The 18,785-nt window shown below is 35.0% G+C and overlaps 3 protein-coding genes and 1 long non-coding RNA gene across 5 annotated transcripts; 1 reads left to right on the top strand and 3 right to left on the bottom strand.

Moving 5' to 3' along the window:
• Positions 1-100: 100 nt before the first annotated feature.
• On the bottom strand, positions 101-3,141 carry LOC124342724 (lipase member K-like). The gene is made up of 10 exons (XM_046795853.1): positions 2,628-3,141; positions 2,050-2,380; positions 1,668-1,872; positions 1,479-1,596; positions 1,318-1,403; positions 1,094-1,251; positions 848-1,009; positions 602-686; positions 401-531; positions 101-295 (listed from the first exon to the last, which is right to left on the bottom strand). The coding sequence occupies exons 2-10, from the start codon at positions 2,323-2,325 to the stop codon at positions 239-241; spliced, it is 1,278 nt and encodes a 425-aa protein (XP_046651809.1). The 5' UTR covers positions 2,326-2,380; positions 2,628-3,141; the 3' UTR covers positions 101-238.
• Positions 3,142-3,812: 671 nt separating this feature from the next.
• On the bottom strand, positions 3,813-5,905 carry LOC124342737 (arrestin domain-containing protein 17-like). The gene is made up of 8 exons (XM_046795873.1): positions 5,757-5,905; positions 5,483-5,653; positions 5,251-5,380; positions 5,072-5,153; positions 4,818-5,000; positions 4,541-4,717; positions 4,264-4,474; positions 3,813-4,185 (listed from the first exon to the last, which is right to left on the bottom strand). The coding sequence occupies exons 1-8, from the start codon at positions 5,869-5,871 to the stop codon at positions 4,067-4,069; spliced, it is 1,188 nt and encodes a 395-aa protein (XP_046651829.1). The 5' UTR covers positions 5,872-5,905; the 3' UTR covers positions 3,813-4,066.
• Positions 5,906-8,386: 2,481 nt separating this feature from the next.
• Positions 8,387-9,381, bottom strand: LOC124342840. 2 transcript variants are annotated; one of them, XM_046796025.1, is made up of 4 exons: positions 9,185-9,381; positions 9,001-9,116; positions 8,682-8,923; positions 8,387-8,606 (listed from the first exon to the last, which is right to left on the bottom strand). In XM_046796025.1, the coding sequence occupies exons 1-4, from the start codon at positions 9,361-9,363 to the stop codon at positions 8,472-8,474; spliced, it is 672 nt and encodes a 223-aa protein (XP_046651981.1). In that variant the 5' UTR covers positions 9,364-9,381; the 3' UTR covers positions 8,387-8,471. The 2 variants fall into 2 exon arrangements, with proteins under 2 accessions (XP_046651981.1, XP_046651982.1); XM_046796026.1 differs by having other exon boundaries at positions 8,841-8,923.
• Positions 9,382-13,831: 4,450 nt separating this feature from the next.
• On the top strand, positions 13,832-14,218 carry LOC124343021. The gene is made up of 2 exons (XR_006919105.1): positions 13,832-13,935; positions 14,115-14,218. It is a non-coding gene; the product is annotated as an uncharacterized LOC124343021 (long non-coding RNA).
• The last annotated feature ends 4,567 nt before the right edge of the window (positions 14,219-18,785 follow it).

Here is an 18,785-nt window from a genome sequence, read left to right as displayed (position 1 = left end):
TTTTAACGTGAATTCAAAGCTCTATTTTAGTTGAAATTTTTAAGCTTGCTTTTGGAAGGAGGGGAATGAACTTATCATAAACTAGTCGTTTGGCGTCCGGTGAAAATAAGTGATCTACGTGGTTCCACGATTGATCTTCGACCTGAATAGAAGCCTTCAAATTTCCCAATTTGGAAGCCAACCAGGCAACATCCTAATACCAAAACGAGAAAGAGACAAGCAATTAGTCAATCTGCAATCAATCAGTGGACGTGGAGGGAGAGGAGAAATGGCTATATACCCTCGGATCAACAACCTGGGAAATAAAATTGAACGTAAATTAATTTAATTATTATTCTGCGCTTCATAGTTTCTATCAAATGAATATTTCAATAGAATATAAATTTTGTGTGCAATATACTTTATCGCTTTGTCCCCAGAAAAGGAAAACGGGACATGTGACTTGACTCAGATCGTAAGCGGGAGGTGTAGCTTGTCCGTAACGCAGCTGATTTTCCGTTGGACCAAAATCATACCGCTGGAAAGTCTGACCTGCAATTGAATTTCAACAATTTCTTACAACAAATTTCGTTTTGAATCGGTCGGGATAAATATGAAATACCCGCGTTGAAATTCTGAGCAAAATGAGCGGCTGTTCTAACTGAAGTTCCCGCCGGATTGTGACCGTCAATGACAGGTAGAAGATTCTATATTTTAATTATACCAATTGTCCAATTAGTTCAATTGAAATAGCAAATATTGAGAAGATTAATATAAGCTCACGTCATATGTAAATAATAATATATAAGCGCTATATTCCAATGGCATTAGAATTCTATAAAAAATTAAACATACCGCATAAACTTACCACATCTATATCCCGGTATTCGTCACTAGTTGTAGCAAATATAGGGTTTTGACAGAGGGAGTAACGCAAGAAAAGACTAGGCCCGCAAAATCTTTTTCTAAAATTGTTCCGTGTCGAATCCACTGGCTCGTATATTCGCACTCCAAGAATTCGGAAGAGATTCTGATCAACTCCCGCAGCATTCAAAATCGCAGAATGAGTTCATTTGCAAAAAATTCTGGCGATTATTTCATTATAGTGACGTACAACTAACAGGTTCACGAACGGAGCTTGGAAACGAAGGCCAGTCTGGGACTCTGCAACAGATGACGCTGGTGCTAGACCGATCATCACATCAATCTTGGCGTTCAACTCGGGGCGCAAAGACATGCCAATGAAAAACATTGCGCATCCCATCGAGTGGCCTGAAACGAAAAGAAATAACGTGTAAGGAATAAGATTATTATTTAAAATACCAAGATATTGCGTACCAATATAACTCATCGTATTGCGCCCCGTCTTGGCCAGCACGTAATTGATCACTGCAGGAATGTCGTATTTGCCCATTTCGTCGAATCTTTTCTTGGCAAGTTATTTGCTCAAATATATTTTTGCACTCGTTGCTGTCTAGGAAAATTAAATGTTGACTTACGAAAAGTTCCAATAATCTTCTTCGGAAGGGTCAAGATAGACGTGCTTGCGTGAATAGGTATTGCCTCGAGCGTTCCCAAGCCACACGTCATACACGCCGGTGTCAGCCAATATGTAAGCTGCAATTTGTTGGACAGATCAAAACAGACATAATTATACGAGTATAAAAAATTTGACCATTTTGTATTACCGAGGCCTTGGTTGTTAGGAGTGATGATCCACACATTGTCGGTGTTGAGAAATCCGTGTTGAATAAAGACGACCTGCTTTTCAACATCACGCTTGGACACCTGACCTTTACCATATGGAATACGATGCAGTTCCAGAATGTAACCGTCTTCAGTGATTACTTCGTGGATTTCAACAGGGTAGCCTCGACTGGCAATGATTTCGACCTGTAGACAATTTTTGATGGGCATCAAGATAGGAAAATTTCATTACTTTGCACTCCTAATTAAGTTGAAAAAATTAGTTATCATCTGTGTTATTCGTCGCAATATACCCATCAAAGAATGATTACAATAACTTTTTTAAAATATGGAATCATATTCTCTCATTGATATATATCCTACCGTTGTTATTTTCGCTTCATCGATACTTTCCTCCTCGTTTTCGTCAAATTGCTTGCCGTAAGCGGTGACAGGTGTGTCTTGTGTCCACTTCCACCGCCACTTCGATAGCCAGCGATGTCCGCTGGTGTTGTGCGGAACGTCTTTTGCTGACTGGGCTACGTCATTATGAAAAATCGAGGTGAATGGAGATGAGAACGTTGCGGTTGCGAAGGCCAGCAAGCAATGACAAGCAACGAAATAATACAGCAATGTAGCGGTAGCCACAGCACAGTTCATAGCCGCGGAGTGGATTGCCGTTTTGCCGATACAACTCGAAAAAGGACCTGCAAAACTTATTGAACACGTGAAAATCATTTTGATTGCAGAGATTTTTAGCATTTAGCACGACAAATCTATTAATAATTAAGTATCACACTTGGTAATGAGTTTTTCTATCCTTTTTTTTAAGTAGAAAAACTAATTTTAGTTTCCCGGATTTAAGTTGCTGCTGATGAATGATGTTCTTTTCTATATAAATGGCCACTTTAATTTGTAACGCGTTTCGTAAAGCCTCGTAAAGCCTTCAGGATACTACCTACCGTTTCCACGTATAAGACTTCCGACTGTTCTTTTTAAATCAGCTCAGAGTTGTTTGCGGTCTGATGAAGTCTGAAGAAAGGACCGCAATTTAGTTTTTCTTCTTCCGGATGGTTCACCAAAGCGGTGCAAAGTCGTTCATAACCTCGCACAGCAATTCAATATTTTTAATGACGAATCGTGAACTATACGTGAACTTGAGTATACCATAAACTGGAAACTAAAAATAAACATACACACAAAAAAAAAAAAAAGCCTTAGGCTATGTAGGATAGCAACGTGAATAACGACGAAATTTAGCTCCTTGCAAAATTTGGTTGTGGGTCACTTAAATGGCATACTTGCCGGTTTAAATTTGAACAGAATTGGATGGGCAGCACAAATGCTGAAAGGCCATTTAGTCTTTCTGCTGGGAATTAAATTCGTTGTTCATAACAAAAATGAGGATCATCCGGCAGCGGTAAAGGTGTACACTGAAATGCAGAGTGTACGAAGCACCGTTCCGTATATATTCACTACAGAAGTGTTACGTGGCCCACAGCAGTGAATGCCATAGAACCGCCATCAGCTCGATCCAAAAAAAAAAAAGGCGATGAAACTACATACGGCCGTTATATACAACATATAACGGAACGCAATATATCTCTATTTTACTGTACCGCAGATTGAACATTGAAACAACTGGATCTCGGGGAACTCAAAAGGAATTGACCTTTATGAAAAACCACGTAACGTGTGATAAAACACTAATATTGTAATACAGTATATACGAGCTACGTAGGTGGTTTGGGAACTGGAGGTTTCGTGATACTCACCAGTGTGAATAGGTAGCCTACATGCGTAGTTTCACAACACTGCAAGGTTAATTTCACTCATGATGGAATTATAAGATCTTTACATAGACACTATATGCAGGTGTTTCTGTATTCAAACTGCGCTTTTGCCCTGATGATGCAGCATCAGCTGCAGCACTTCAGTGGACCTGAAGATGCCAACATGGAAGTTTTACTATATTCTACTGCCTTGAAACTTCGTGCCAAATTTATCCTTGTACGCCTCGCTCTACGCCTCGCTCTACATTACAGACCCATGCAGCGGCGCATATTTTGCAATTTTTCATCAAATTTACTATAAGCTATTTCCTTATCAGCTTATCAGGTCAGGCCTGTACTTCAGCACACGACGTTCCGTCTTTTTAATTTTTATTGGATAACCTATAGCCTACATAAGATGTATTCATGTAATTACAAATATTCTTTTTTACGTGTAGTTCGCAATTATTAGATGTCTAACAAATGAATTCATTATTTCTACTACCTATTATTTAAAAATAATAGTTAATACAAATATAACTTCCAAAAAGATTGTGCTGTGATTAACTACAAGATTAATTCAGACGAATTCAGATTATTAGCGCATCAGGATTACAATTTAATACCAACTATCCGTAAGTCAAATAACGAGGCTTATAGGAATCTCCGACTCCATAGACGACATGTTCAGAATCGTCGGTTTCTCTTAAGTTTCCACCAAACATGCATTCTTCATAACTCGGAGGTGCTATATTTAAAAGAGGAAACAGTCGAATTAATAATCAGTTAGACAACTTGTATAAAATAAAACAATGCTTATATTTACGAAGATCTGGATAGTCGTTTGAAATCGGGGAAGCTATTTCACGTCCCGATGGATTCGTTATGCTCGTAGAATTCTCGGTCTGGGTTTGCGAGTTTGGGTGTGCGATTCTCTGCTGAAAATTAGCGAATGAGCTGCGTAGAGGAACATTACCGATGAGAAGGTTGTGGAAAATCTTCAGGTTGAAGGAAAATGCACCAGGATCTACAGCAAACTGCCCGCAACTGATTAACAACGCAGTTCAAATGTTTCTCCCCCCAAAACAAATTAAGAGACTCACCATGATGCTGTAGGACACGTCAATAATTTTGCAAAACTGAAGATTTGAAGAGACGATAGGAGGAACAATGATGGCATAATTTTCCCATGCCTGAAAATCTTTGAATTTTCCTCTTATTGATTCGTTAATAACGCGTTCATGGAATTCGGTTGCACGCGTTGCGTGATAACTAGTTTTCTAAAAATCACGTAAAAAATTTGTTTTTAACATATACGTAAAATAGGTCACGTAAAAGACCCGATTTTTTAGTCTGGTGACAATTTTCGTTGCCTCTTACCTCTATGATCTGAACTTTTGTGCCACGCATAGCCTTTCTGCTCAAGTTTTCAACTTCGGCGTTGAAGATGATTGATTCTCCCGGTACATAACCGCAACGATCCAGCCAAAATTTAGCAGTTATCGGGTTGGATTTGCAACAAAGAATTCCCAGAGTCTTATAACCGGACGCTTGCACTGGTACCTTGTCAATAAATTATCGAAAAAAGCTCAAATAGTGCAATAATCAACAAATTATTTGATGTAAGTAATTACGCTAGATTCAGGAATCTGATTAAGGTCCATTATGGAATTCACAGTTATAGGAATCTTGCATTCGTGATTCCACTTTCTACGTCTGTAATTTATGGCGTCATCAAATAATACCATAATATTGCAAAAACAGCTTTAAACCATCTAAAAAAATTATTTATGTGGAAAATGTGAATAAATACCGTTCATAAACAGCTCGAATGGTGTAACGGACGTTGCCATGAACTCCTTCAAATGAGGACGGAATTTGATGCGGCAGTATCAATGAAAATGGAAATTGATGTTTCCCTTTACCCAACGTACGATCACTTCCTATTATTTTTTTTTCAGTCACATTAATTATAAAAACGGTTCTTGTCTGTTATTTGTCATATTAGGCTTTATAGAGGGGATTTCTATACGTTAAAATTTTACCTCCAGCGTTGATGGTGATCCGTTGACGGAAGTAATTTTCGCTGGATTGGTAGTGGGTCGTAATATTTTTAACTTCGTTGTGTGAACGTCCATTTCGATAAATCGTATTCATTTGTTGCTCTGTCCTGGTAAATGAAACTTGAGCTGATCCACGGCAATCGACGTAAATACCTAATAAAAATGTATAAGAGAGGCAAATTACATAAGACTCAAGATGATGCAATACAATGTTTGTGACTTAATGTTTAACATTCTATAGTCGACTTTATTATACCATTCACATGTTTGGGTTTGTCGTTCCATACATGAACACTTCCTGTAATTTCTTGACCAGGAAAAAACACGCAGTTATCTTTATCTAAAGTGACGTAAAACTTGGCCAACACCATAGCTACAGTAAATCAGTACCTTCTCGAACTATAAAAATAGTTAAACTAACTCCGCCAACCAGTTCGATAAGCTCTTATTATTACTCTTCTCCGATAGTGTTATCTTATCTTAACAATGAGTCCACTACTCAGAGGCCGGATTTGAGGGTTTTGTGGTTTTCATTTTTCGGGGAAACGGTGACTGAGGCATCGCAGCCAGTCCCCGATTGAACCGTTTTGTTTAGAATTTTGCAAAAAACCGAATGGTGAAATCCGCAATTTTTTAGCTAGCATAGTTTTTAAGTAATTTAGGGAAAACTAATGGGGAGTTTTTCGGATTTTTCACATCAGTAGGGCTATCCAGGCGAACCAGACCGTTAAAAAAAACTACCAAAGGTATTGCCCCCCCCCCTCTACAGACATATCACACCGTTTTGTTATCTGAGGTAGAGATATCGATGATTGAAAATCTATAAAATTTTACACCATTTTCTGAAGATTTTTGACATCAGCCCACTTCATTTTGCCTCGCCATCTAGCGGCGATCGTATCGGTATTGGAAATACACCATTTCAAGTCCATTGAATCAATAATTCATAATACAAGTGCCAGGGTTGGGAACGACAGTAAAAAAAAAAGTATGTTTGTTACAGAGATAAGGAGATGACAAACTCAATGAGAGAGCCAGCAGACGACGCCGCCCCGTTTATTCAACCGTTCAGAACCCACCCTAAAACTATCTCCTTAAGTCCTTACCACACTTCCGCTTCACCAGTGCTACGCTAGCGCTCCTACCGACCGGAGCCCGTAACATGCAGTTGTAGAATCCTTGAAGTTGTGATTTTCAGTTCCTGGAAGTATTTCTTTGAACCCTTATTTCTATTTCTTTTTCTACATGCATGTCTTAATAGATTCATTGATTTTAAAGACTTGAAATAGTGTATTGGACAACGATTTTCGTGATACCCCCATTTCGACAAATTTTTCAGGCATTTCATTCGGCGTTGCCGATTGCCGTATATGTGCTTTTCGCCCCCTTTCCTGTCCACTCCTTCGCTTTTTCCCTGTTTCCTATGTATCAAGGCCTTGTATATCGATACAGATGGGACTTGATACATAGGAAACAATGGAAAAAGCGAAGGAGTGGGGGCGAAGTCACATATACGGCAATCGGCAACGCCAAATGAAATGCCTGAAAAATTTGTCGAAATGGGGGTATCACGAAAATCGTGATATCTCAAACATCTCAAAGAATTATAAAAAATCCTTTTGGATTCTAAAAGAGGGATGAAAGGGCTACATTTTGTATCAATTAGTTTTTTTTTACAAGCCGAATATACGGCTAAAAGCGATGTAGTCGAACGGGGAGACTTTGGGTTTTCGTGATATTTCACGATTTTCAACCGTGATTATCTCGTGAACGGAAAAAGATAAAAATCCGGACTTAATTCCGTTGGAATCGCCTTGCGATTCTGAACAGAATAGACCTAGTCCGGATTTTTAAAGTCCTTTTCCGGATTACGATCCGAAAAGTACCTCCACCAAAAAGACGGTATTTCAGTCCGGTTGAGTGGGAGATCGCTTGTTAAAATTCATTGAAGTTGTTATTTTCAGTTCCTGGAAGTATTTCTTTCAATCTTTATTTCTATTTCTTTTCCTTCATGAATGTCTTAATAGATTCATTGATTTTAAAGACTTGAAATAGTATATTGGACATCGATTACCATATCCTGTAACAAGAAAACCCTTGACATTTGTAAAACAATCAGAATCGTCATTTCAAATTCATTGAAGTTGTGATTTTCAGTTCCTGGAAGATTTTCTATCAACCATAATTTCTATTTCTTTTCCTTCATGCATTTCTTAATAGATTCATTGATTTTAAAGACTTGAAATAGTGTATTGGACATCGATTAACATATCCTGCAACAAGAGGGTCGCCGGTATCTGGAAAAATTAGCGCGGATCATCAGCAGCTTTTCATTTTCTTCATTATTCGTGGACACCAACTAAAAACGTAAGTTGAAATGACGATAGAATATTTTGTTTCGTAGAAATTCGTCATAGTAAGATTTTCATAGTGTGCCACGGTCGAAATCCGCGTTACCCAAACAAAAATTCAACTTTAAAACCTTCAGACGAGGTTCCATAATACGTAGAGAGGCAAATATTCCATTACCCCATAAGATTCCCAACCCTACTAACACAGCGACCCTTACAAAAAAAAACAGCTAGTTTCCAGCTTGTCTTAGCTTGACAATTTGGACCGCCAAGCTTGCAATTAGCTGATAAAGTTTAGGCTAAAAATGGACGATATTATCCTTCCATTTATCAACTGATTTTTAGTTGTTGAGGGTCAGCTTAAAATAAGCTTAATTATTTTAGCTTTTTTCAAGCTTAGTTAATTCAACCAATAACTAGGTGATAAAATTTAGCTTGGAATAAACCGATTTTAGTTAACTTGTTTTTGTCAGTTAACTTGAGGCGGGGGTGGGGCAAATAAAACAAAATAAACATGTTAAAATTTTGAGTTGAATTCGACTTTGTATTTCAAAACACGACACATAATGTTAGGCATAATCACGCGCTCTAACGAACAGACATAAACATTACTCACACAACTAAGAGTAGACAAGCAGGCCGACAGACAGGCCTGTAGGGCTGTAGAATTTTTCAAAATGTGTCCCAAATCCAGAACATGCTCCTTCATTTCTGTAGAAATGTTTTTGAATTTTACTGTGTAGTTCCGTGTTTTCCTTATTAAAAAAAAAAAGAATTAGTCTTACAATTATTGAATGCGTGACAAAAAGTAAAATAGTATTAGCCTATACTTTGTCCAATTCTGCATAAGTTCTTTTCTTTGAAGGTTGAGGTTGTGACTGTGATATATCAGTTATAACACCATCATCACCACAATTCTCGTCTTCATCATCAAGGGTATAACCAGCAGGTCTTGGAACCATTGTTGGATAACAAAGGGAACGCTTTACCTTTGAAGAAAGCCTTGTTTTAGTCTGATCAATATTTTCCATGATAGCTCTGTCTCTTTCCAATGCAATTTTGGAAACATCATCTAAACATAACGGAATAAAAACAAATGAAAGTTTGGAATAAATGAGAGTAAAATGTAAATGTAGATATTTATCGTACCACAGTGAAGGAGAATGAAGCCAGTCTTCATTATCAATTTACTTCCATCACAATTCTCTGGAATTGAATAATCGGTGAAATCATAAGGGGTTTTATTATCATCCTCACTAGTCCATCTATGAAAAATTTTATCGTTAGAATAAACAGATACAAGTTTAATACAAAACAAGAACTATAGAATAACCTGAATACGATGACCTTTTTACTATGGATCCATGAATCCAACAAAGAGATGCAGTAGATCAAATCCATGTTATCTAGACTAAGTTTAGGCTTGAAGAAACTGCACATTGTAGTGATGATAAGGCTCTCATCAGTACACTTAATAAGAATGACTGGGGAATTGACTGTTGACTTTGCCATTCCATCATACAAAAATGAAAATTCCTATCAGAGTGTAAAATAATCAAAGCTAATATACAATGCTTGCATTAACATAGCTATAAAATGGTTTCAGAAAACCATTGCCTCTCCAAAAAAAGGCTATAGGCTGTGCAATATATGATATAACAATTTAAAAAAGTCAAAACTTACTTTTTATCTGCAACTGCAAGATAGAAAACGAGAGCACATTCAGAGTGACGATCTGAACATTTCAGTGCAGACGAGATTATTTACGCGGGAAATAATAAGCCACTGCAGCTCTTTTTTTTACAATGTTGCCGGGTAATATTTTTCGTCTGTAATATCGTCTGTAATATACACAATATCCCAACACGCATACAATTTGAAAGAATGATCTAAAACAAAAAATAATTTGTATCATTTTGCCATGATTTGGTTGGTACAAAAATAGGTTCTTACATTGTTCCTCCTAGTAATTTGGTATTGGTGGTGACAGCCATGGCATAAACCCAAACAATAACAAACACTTCTGCAAATTCTGGCCCACCATCGTGATCAGTACTATCACTTCTTCCCTGTAGCAATCTGCATACAAGTGATTATTCAGTGCTCAATTGCATCATGAGAGATTGATTGGCTTACGTTAAATCTGATTACAACTTACTACAATGCCATAAATGTGCACAAAATAAATGGTCCCCACAAGTCCCCTGCATAGGAAGTTACATTTATTTACTGTAGTTAAAATCTATTTGGACAGACTCACATTCTGTTAATAAAGAAGTTTGTTGACGAGGGTAAAGTAAATGAAAGAACTTGTTCCTACAGCCTTGAGATCACGTACCTGATAAGAATTGAATGTTATCATACAGTATAATTTCTAATAAGGTAAATTAACTTTACTATTGTCAGGCGGATTGGTTCATCTAAAGTATTGAATTCGGGCTTTCCTTCACCATTTGTAGGTTTAGAAATGGAAGGGATGCTGTCCATTTTCCCGCTGACATAGACCAAGTAATCTTCATTCTGAACGTTACATGGTTAAGACTCATTGAGCTAAATTAACTTTTTTACACAAATTGCTTACCGATGGTGAAGAAAACGGTGGAAGAGCGTTAAATTCCTCCATTTCACTTGCCACGTCTATAGATTTTCAATGCAACGTATAGGCTCTTGTCGCTGTCAAAATATTCAGCTGATTGACTAACGTAGCAGACGACTCTCTTATAAAGCGACTCAAGGGCTAGATCGAGTATGGCCCCACGTCACCAAAATGTTTAGTTGTGTTTGCTCATTTGAAAACAGCAGAAAAGTTTTATCCACTTTATTATATAGTATTTTTAAATTCAAGTGTCTTAATTTTTTTTAAATGAGGGATTAGAGAAATTTCTCTAAGGAAGGCTCATCATAATCAGCAGCGGGAACTTCAACCGAGGTCTGGCGGGTTCAATTTTTTTCAAAACGGAGACCTGTAAATAAGCTGTAATGTGATAGCTTAGATATAGCTTTAAAAAGACAGGTCGAATAAAGCTAGGGGTTCTAAGCATAGCTTTAGCTTGAAGCAAGCTATTCGGAGGTAGGCTAAAACAGTTTACCTTATCCAGCATATAAATACTAGCTTAGATATAGCTTAAAAAAGACAGGTCGAATCAAGCTAGGAGTTCTAAGCATAGCTTTAGCTTGAAGTAAGCTATGCGGAGGCAGGCTAAAATAGTTTACCTTATGTTCAGGTATTTTGAAGGAGAGCTGCGCAAGCATGAAGAAATTCACATAATTACCAGCTAGCGGCAAGCTAGAAATCACTAAGTTGAGCCAAATCAGCTTGCCGCTAGCTTCAAGGTCGAGCGCTTAGCTGATTTTTTCGTAAGGGGATGTACCATGGATATGACCGCAGCGTACTCCCAAGGATAAGGGAGATACAAACAGCATATCCATGGAATGCTTCATGGTGATCCTTATTTCCCCTTCCCCGCACGTACCATTTGTATGTCCCTTGAATATACCGGTTTGTGTATACACAGTATCCTTAAATAACATCCATCTTTGGATATGATTTCTGTCAGAAATTAAAAGATAAAAGTCTACCCCGAGACTTGAACTACTGACTTTCAATTCCGTAGCTCACCTCTCTAACCATTTGACCAACTGTTCATACATTTGAGGAACAAATGTTTGTGGGTATTGGAAATAGAGATATTCTTTAGCTTTTTCGTCCACTGTGTACCTTATATGGTTATACTGTGATGCACATTCTGTGTATGTACCAAATGGTATCACAACAAAATCATACCCCCGGGTATATTACTTTGACGTACAATCAGTATATTAATGAATATACGCTGGTGGATCTACGATGAATATTCTTTATTTCATCCCATCCTAGATCCGAATAAATTTATATCTACGCTATACTACCGCCCCCCAATTGTGACCTGGATGTATTCATCCCATATTAACCTACATCTTACATAAATTGGATGGGCCGTGTTAGTAGGGAAAGTTATTCATGTTTGAAAATCTACTTTCATCATTTTTTGTTGACATTTTCTTGTTACGATTTCAAGATTTTCATAGTATCCCACAGTCGAAAACTGCGTTACCTTAACGAAAATTCAACTATAAATCCTCCAAGGGAGTGTCCATAATACGTAGAGGGGCAAATATTCCATTACCCCATAGGATTTCAAAAGTTATTCATGTTTGAAAATCTACTTTCATCATTTTTTTTTCATTTTCGTGTAACGATTTCAAGATTTTCATAGAGTACCACGGTCGAAATCCGAAATCCGGAGTTCCCATAATAAGGAAAAGGGAAAATATTCCATTACCCCATAGGATTTCAAAGTTATTCATGTTTGAAAATCTACTTTCACCATTTTTTTGACATTTTCGTGTTATGACTTCAAGATTTTCATAGTGTTTTAGCGTTGTTTGCATTCGCGTTGAAGAAAAACCAAAAACACTGCTAAAAAAATATCCCTCAAAAATTTTTCAAATCGTGCTGGATACCTTCCCTATCATTTATAAAGATAATTATGGTTCTAAATCGGTGTGTAATACCTTATTCTACAATAAAACCACGAGATTATTCTTTATAAATCGTGGGTTGCATTGGCGTTGAAAAAAACAAAAAAAAAAAACTGCTCAAAAGTTACCCCTAAAAAATTTTCAAATCGTGCTGGATACCTTTCCTTTCACTTATAAAGCTAATTATCGTTCTAAATCGGCGTGTAATACCTTATTCTACAATAAAACCATAAGATTTCTCTTTATAAATAATATTTTGCATTGGCATTGAAGAAAAACACAAAAAACTGCTCAAAAGTTAACCCTCAAAAATTTTCAAATCGTGCTTTTGGGGGAGGAGCATGTGTTGACACATTATCCGTGACAGACACAGGCTCCTCCCTCAAAAGCTTGTTCTTTTATTATATATGGATGTTTTATGAAGTTGGAAATAATTATATACATGATTTTGTAAATTTAATAAAAAGAGATTTCTGTTCAAAACACAATTTTTTTTGTGAAGGTTTGACAGATCTATTTAACTATTGTTTGTTTTCCTTATTTTTTAGCGGATTAGCTACTTAATGTAATTCGCACATACAGTCAATCAAGACAAGGCAGGTTCGTCTTGATTAGCTTTGCATAGAGATTTCCTGGGCAAGGAAGAAGAGAGAAGAGTAAGTAGTGAGAATAACCATATATTGTACATTATGGACTAAACTGATAAAATACGCATTTATAATGACCAAAAATTTGCTTATCTAAGGGGAACAGTTGCGCCAGTGGTGTGAGCCTTGTGCCTTGCGCCAAGTGCTAGAGTGCCGTGAGCCAGCTGTTCAATGCCCGGGGTAAGACTTTTTATTTTTTATATTTAAGGAAGTTTTGTGAAGTTGGAAATAATTATATACATGATTTTTTAAATTTAATAAAAAGAGATTTCTGTTCTAAACACAATTTTTTTGTGTGAAGGTTTAACAGATCTATTTCACTATTGTTTGTTTTCTTTATTTTTTAGCGGATTAGCTACTTAACGTTATTCGCACATACAGTCAATCAAGACAAGGCAGGTCCATCTTGATTAGCTTTGCATAGAGATTTCCTGGGCAAGGAAGAAGAGAGAAGAGTGCGTAGTGAGAATAACCATATATTGTACATTATGGACTAAACTGATAAAATCCATATATAATAAAACAGCAAGCTTTTTTGGGGAAAGGCTTATTCATGTGTCAACAATGTGTCAACACAGGCTCCTCCCCCATAATGGAACATGCCCAAACATGCCCAACACCAGATGTCTTCGCCGTGATGACGAAATCTTCAAGTAAGGTACTGGGCAGATTTCCCACGAAAAAAATCTATTACGGGCAGATGATTAAGCTACAGAAAAGCGAATATCAAAACAGTCCGACTTGACGCTAGACCAAAGTTCCCCGGATTTGACTGGGGCTCAGGTTACTGTTACTCGTACGCATTTATAATGACCAAAACTTCGCTTATCTAAGGGGAACAGTTGCGCCAGTGGCATGAGCCTTGTGCCTTGCGCCAAGTGCTAGAGTGCCGTGAGCCAGCTGTTCAATACCCGGGGTAAGACTTTATTTTTTTTATATTTAAGGAAGTTTTATGAAGTTGGAAATAATTATATACATGATTTTGTATATTTAATAAAAAAGAGATTTCTGTTCTAAACACAATTTTTTTTCTGTGCGAGTTTTAACAGATTAATTTAAGTGATTTAACTATTGTCTGTTTTCCTCATTATTTAGCGGATTATTTGCTGTAATTTGCACATACAGTCAATCAAGACAGGGCAAGTCCATCTTGATTGACTACGCATAGGGAGAATACCTTGGCAAGGAAGAAGAGTGCGTAGTGAGAATAACCATATTTTGTACATTTAGACTAAACTGATAAAATATGCATATATAAGCCAAAAAATTCGCTTATCTAGGAGGAACAGTTGGCCGAGTGGTTGGAGAAATGCGCCTTGTGCCTTGTGCTACGGTGCCGTACGCCATTTGTTCAATACCCGGGTAAACCTTTTTATTTTTTTTTTATTTTTAAGGAAATTTTATGAAGTTGGAAAATATTATAAAAATAATTTTGTTTTTTTAATTAAAACATTTTTTTCTAAACGCATTTTTTTTTTTCTGTGCGAGTTTTAACAGATCCATTTAAGTTATTTAACTATTGTTTGTTTTCCTCATTATTTAGCGGATTACTTGCTGAAATTCGCACACACAGTCAATCAAGACAGGGCAAGTCCATCTTGATTGACTACGCATAGGGAGAATACCTTGGCAAGGAAGAAGAGTGCGTAGTGAGAATAACCATATTTTGTACATTAAGACTAAACTGATAAAATACGCATATATAATTCCAAAAAATTCGCTTATCTAGGAAGAACAGTTGGCCGAGTGGTTAGAGCCTTGCCGAGGGTTGATAGAAAATCTTCCAGGAACTGAAAATCAATACTTTGATTGAAGGGTTGATACATTGAATTTGAAATGACGATTCTGATTGTTTTACAAATTTCAAGGGTTTCCCTGTTACAGGATATGTTAATCGATGTCCAATACACTATTTCAAGTCTTTAAAATCAATGAATCTATTAAGACACTCATGAAGGAAGAGAAATAGAAATTAGAGTTGATAGAAAATCTTCCAGGAAGTGAAAACACAACTTCAATGAATTTGAAATGACGATATAAATTGTTTTACAAGTTTAAACAAATTTCTTGTTACACGATATGTTAATTCGATGTCCAATACGCTATTTAAAGTCTTTAAAATCAATGAACCTATTAAGACACTCATGAAGGGAAAGAAATAGAAATAAGAGTTGATAGAAAATCTTCCAGGAAGTGAAAACACAACTTCAATGAATTTGAAATGACGATATAAATTGTTTTACAAGTTTAAACAAATTTCTTGTTACACGATATGTTAATTCGATGTCCAATACGCTATTTAAAGTCTTTAAAATCAATGAATCTATTAAGACACTCATGAAGGAAAAGAAATAGAAATAAGGGTTGATAGAAAATCTTCCAGGAAGTGAAAACACAACTTCAATGAATTTGAAATGACGATATAAATTGTTTTACAAGTTTAAACAAATTTCTTGTTACACGATATATTAATCGATGTCCAATACACTATTTCAAGTCTTTAAAATCAATGAATCTATTAAGATACTCATGAAGGAAAAGAAATAGAAATAAGGGTTGATAGAAAATCTTCCAGGAAGTGAAAACACAACTTCAATGAATTTGAAATGACGATATAAATTGTTTTACAAGTTTAAACAAATTTCTTGTTACACGATATGTTAATTCGATGTCCAATACGCTATTTAAAGTCTTTAAAATCAATGAATCTATTCAGACACTCATGAAGGAAAAGAAATAGAAATAAGAGTTGATAGAAAATCTTCCAGGAAGTGAAAACACAACTTCAATGAATTTGAAATGACGATATAAATTGTTTTACAAGTTTAAACAAATTTCTTGTTACACGACATGTTAATCAATGTCCAATACACTATTTCAAGTCTTTAAAATCAATGAATCTATTAAGACACTCATGAAGGAAAAGAAATAGAAATAAGGGTTGATAGAAAATCTTCCAGGAAGTGAAAACACAACTTCAATGAATTTGAAATGACGATATAAATTGTTTTACAAGTTTAAACAAATTTCTTGTTACACGATATGTTAATCGATGTCCAATACACTATTTCAAGTCTTTAAAATCAATGAATCTATTAAGACACTCATGAAGGAAAAGAAATAGAAATAAGAGTTGTTAGAAAATCTTCCAGGAAGTGAAAACACAACTTCAATGAATTTGAAATGACGATATAAATTGTTTTACAAGTTTAAACAAATTTCTTGTTACACGATATGTTAATTCGATGTCCAATAAGCTATTTAAAGTCTTTAAAATCAATGAACCTATTAAGACACTCATGAAGGAAAAGAAATAGAAATAAGAGTTGATAGAAAATCTTCCAGGAAGTGAAAATCACTACTTCAATGAATTTGAAATAACGATATAAATTGTTTTACAAGTTTAAACAAATTTCTTGTTACACGATATGTTAATTCGATGTCCAATACGCTTTTTAAAGTCTTTAAAATCAATGAATCTATTCAGACACTCATGAAGGAAAAGAAATAGAAATAAGGGTTGATAGAAAATCTTCCAGGAACTTAAAATCACTACTTCAATGAATTTGAAATGACGATTCTGATTGTTTTACAAATTTCAAGGGTTTTCCTGTTACAGGATATGTTAATCGATGTCCAATACACTATTTCAAGTATTTAAAATCAATGAATCTATTAAGACACTCTTGAAGGAAAAGAAATAGAAATAAGAGTTGATAGAAAATCTTCCAGGAAGTGAAAACACAACTTCAATGAATTTGAAATGACGATATAAATTGTTTTACAAGTTTAAACAAATTTCTTGTTACACGATATGTTAATCGATGTCCAATACACTATTTCAAGTCTTTAAAATCAATGAATCTATTAAGACACTCATGAAGGAAAAGAAATAGAAATAAGAGTTGTTAGAAAATCTTCCAGGAAGTGAAAACACAACTTCAATGAATTTGAAATGACGATATAAATTGTTTTACAAGTTGAAACAAATTTCTTGTTACACGATTTGTTAATCGATGTCCAATACACTATTTCAAGTCTTTAAAATCAATGAATCTATTAAGACACTGATGAAGGTAAAGAAAAAGAAATAAGAGTTGATAGAAAATCTTCCAGGAAGTGAAAACACAACTTCAATGAATTTGAAATGACGATATAAATTGTTTTACAAGTTTAAACAAATTTCTTGTTACACTATATGTTAATTCGATGTCCAATACGCTATTTAAAGTCTTTAAAATCAATGAATCTATTCAGACACTCATGAAGGAAAAGAAATAGAAATAAGAGTTGATAGAAAATCTTCCAGGAAGTGAAAACACAACTTCAATGAATTTGAAATGACGATATAAATTGTTTTACAAGTTTAAACAAATTTCTTGTTACACGATATGTTAATTCGATGTCCAATACGCTTTTTAAAGTCTTTAAAATCAATGAATCTATTCAGACACTCATGAAGGAAAAGAAATAGAAATAAGGGTTGATAGAAAATCTTCCAGGAACTTAAAATCACTACTTCAATGAATTTGAAATGACGATTCTGATTGTTTTACAAATTTCAAGGGTTTCCCTGTTACAGGATATGTTAATCGATGTCCAATACACTATTTCAAGTATTTAAAATCAATGAATCTATTAAGACACTCTTGAAGGAAAAGAAATAGAAATAAGAGTTGATAGAAAATCTTCCAGGAAGTGAAAACACAACTTCAATGAATTTGAAATGACGATATAAATTGTTTTACAAGTTTAAACAAATTTCTTGTTACACGATATGTTAATCGATGTCCAATACACTATTTCAAGTCTTTAAAATCAATGAATCTATTAAGACACTCATGAAGGAAAAGAAATAGAAATAAGAGTTGTTAGAAAATCTTCCAGGAAGTGAAAACACAACTTCAATGAATTTGAAATGACGATATAAATTGTTTTACAAGTTGAAACAAATTTCTTGTTACACGATTTGTTAATCGATGTCCAATACACTATTTCAAGTCTTTAAAATCAATGAATCTATTAAGACACTGATGAAGGTAAAGAAAAAGAAATAAGAGTTGATAGAAAATCTTCCAGGAAGTGAAAACACAACTTCAATGAATTTGAAATGACGATATAAATTGTTTTACAAGTTTAAACAAATTTCTTGTTACACTATATGTTAATTCGATGTCCAATACGCTATTTAAAGTCTTTAAAATCAATGAATCTATTCAGACACTCATGAAGGAAAAGAAATAGAAATAAGAGTTGATAGAAAATCTTCCAGGAAGTGAAAACACAACTTCAATGAATTTGAAATGACGATATAAATTGTTTTACAAGTTTAAACAAATTTTTTGTTACACGACATGTTAATCAATGTCCAATACACTATTTCAAGTCTTTAAAATCAATGAATCTATTAAGACACTCATGAAGGAAAAGAAATAGAAATAAGGGTTGATAGAAAATCTTCCAGGAAGTGAAAACACAACTTCAATGAATTTGAAATGACGATATAAATTGTTTTACAAGTTTAAACAAATTTCTTGTTACACGATATGTTAATTCGATGTCCAATACGCTATTTAAAGTCTTTAAAATCAATGAATCTATTCAGACACTCATGAAGGAAAAGAAATAGAAATAAGAGTTGATAGAAAATCTTCCAGGAAGTGAAAACACAACTTCAATGAATTTGAAATGACGATATTGTAATGTTAATTCACAGCATATGGCAAAGCCATTGACAAGTTCTCACACTTGTTGATGCGTTTACCA

Source organism: Daphnia pulicaria, chromosome 6 (genome assembly GCF_021234035.1).
Source record: "Daphnia pulicaria isolate SC F1-1A chromosome 6, SC_F0-13Bv2, whole genome shotgun sequence".
NCBI lineage: Eukaryota > Metazoa > Arthropoda > Branchiopoda > Diplostraca > Daphniidae > Daphnia > Daphnia pulicaria.
This window is presented reverse-complemented; position numbering and strand designations above follow the sequence as displayed.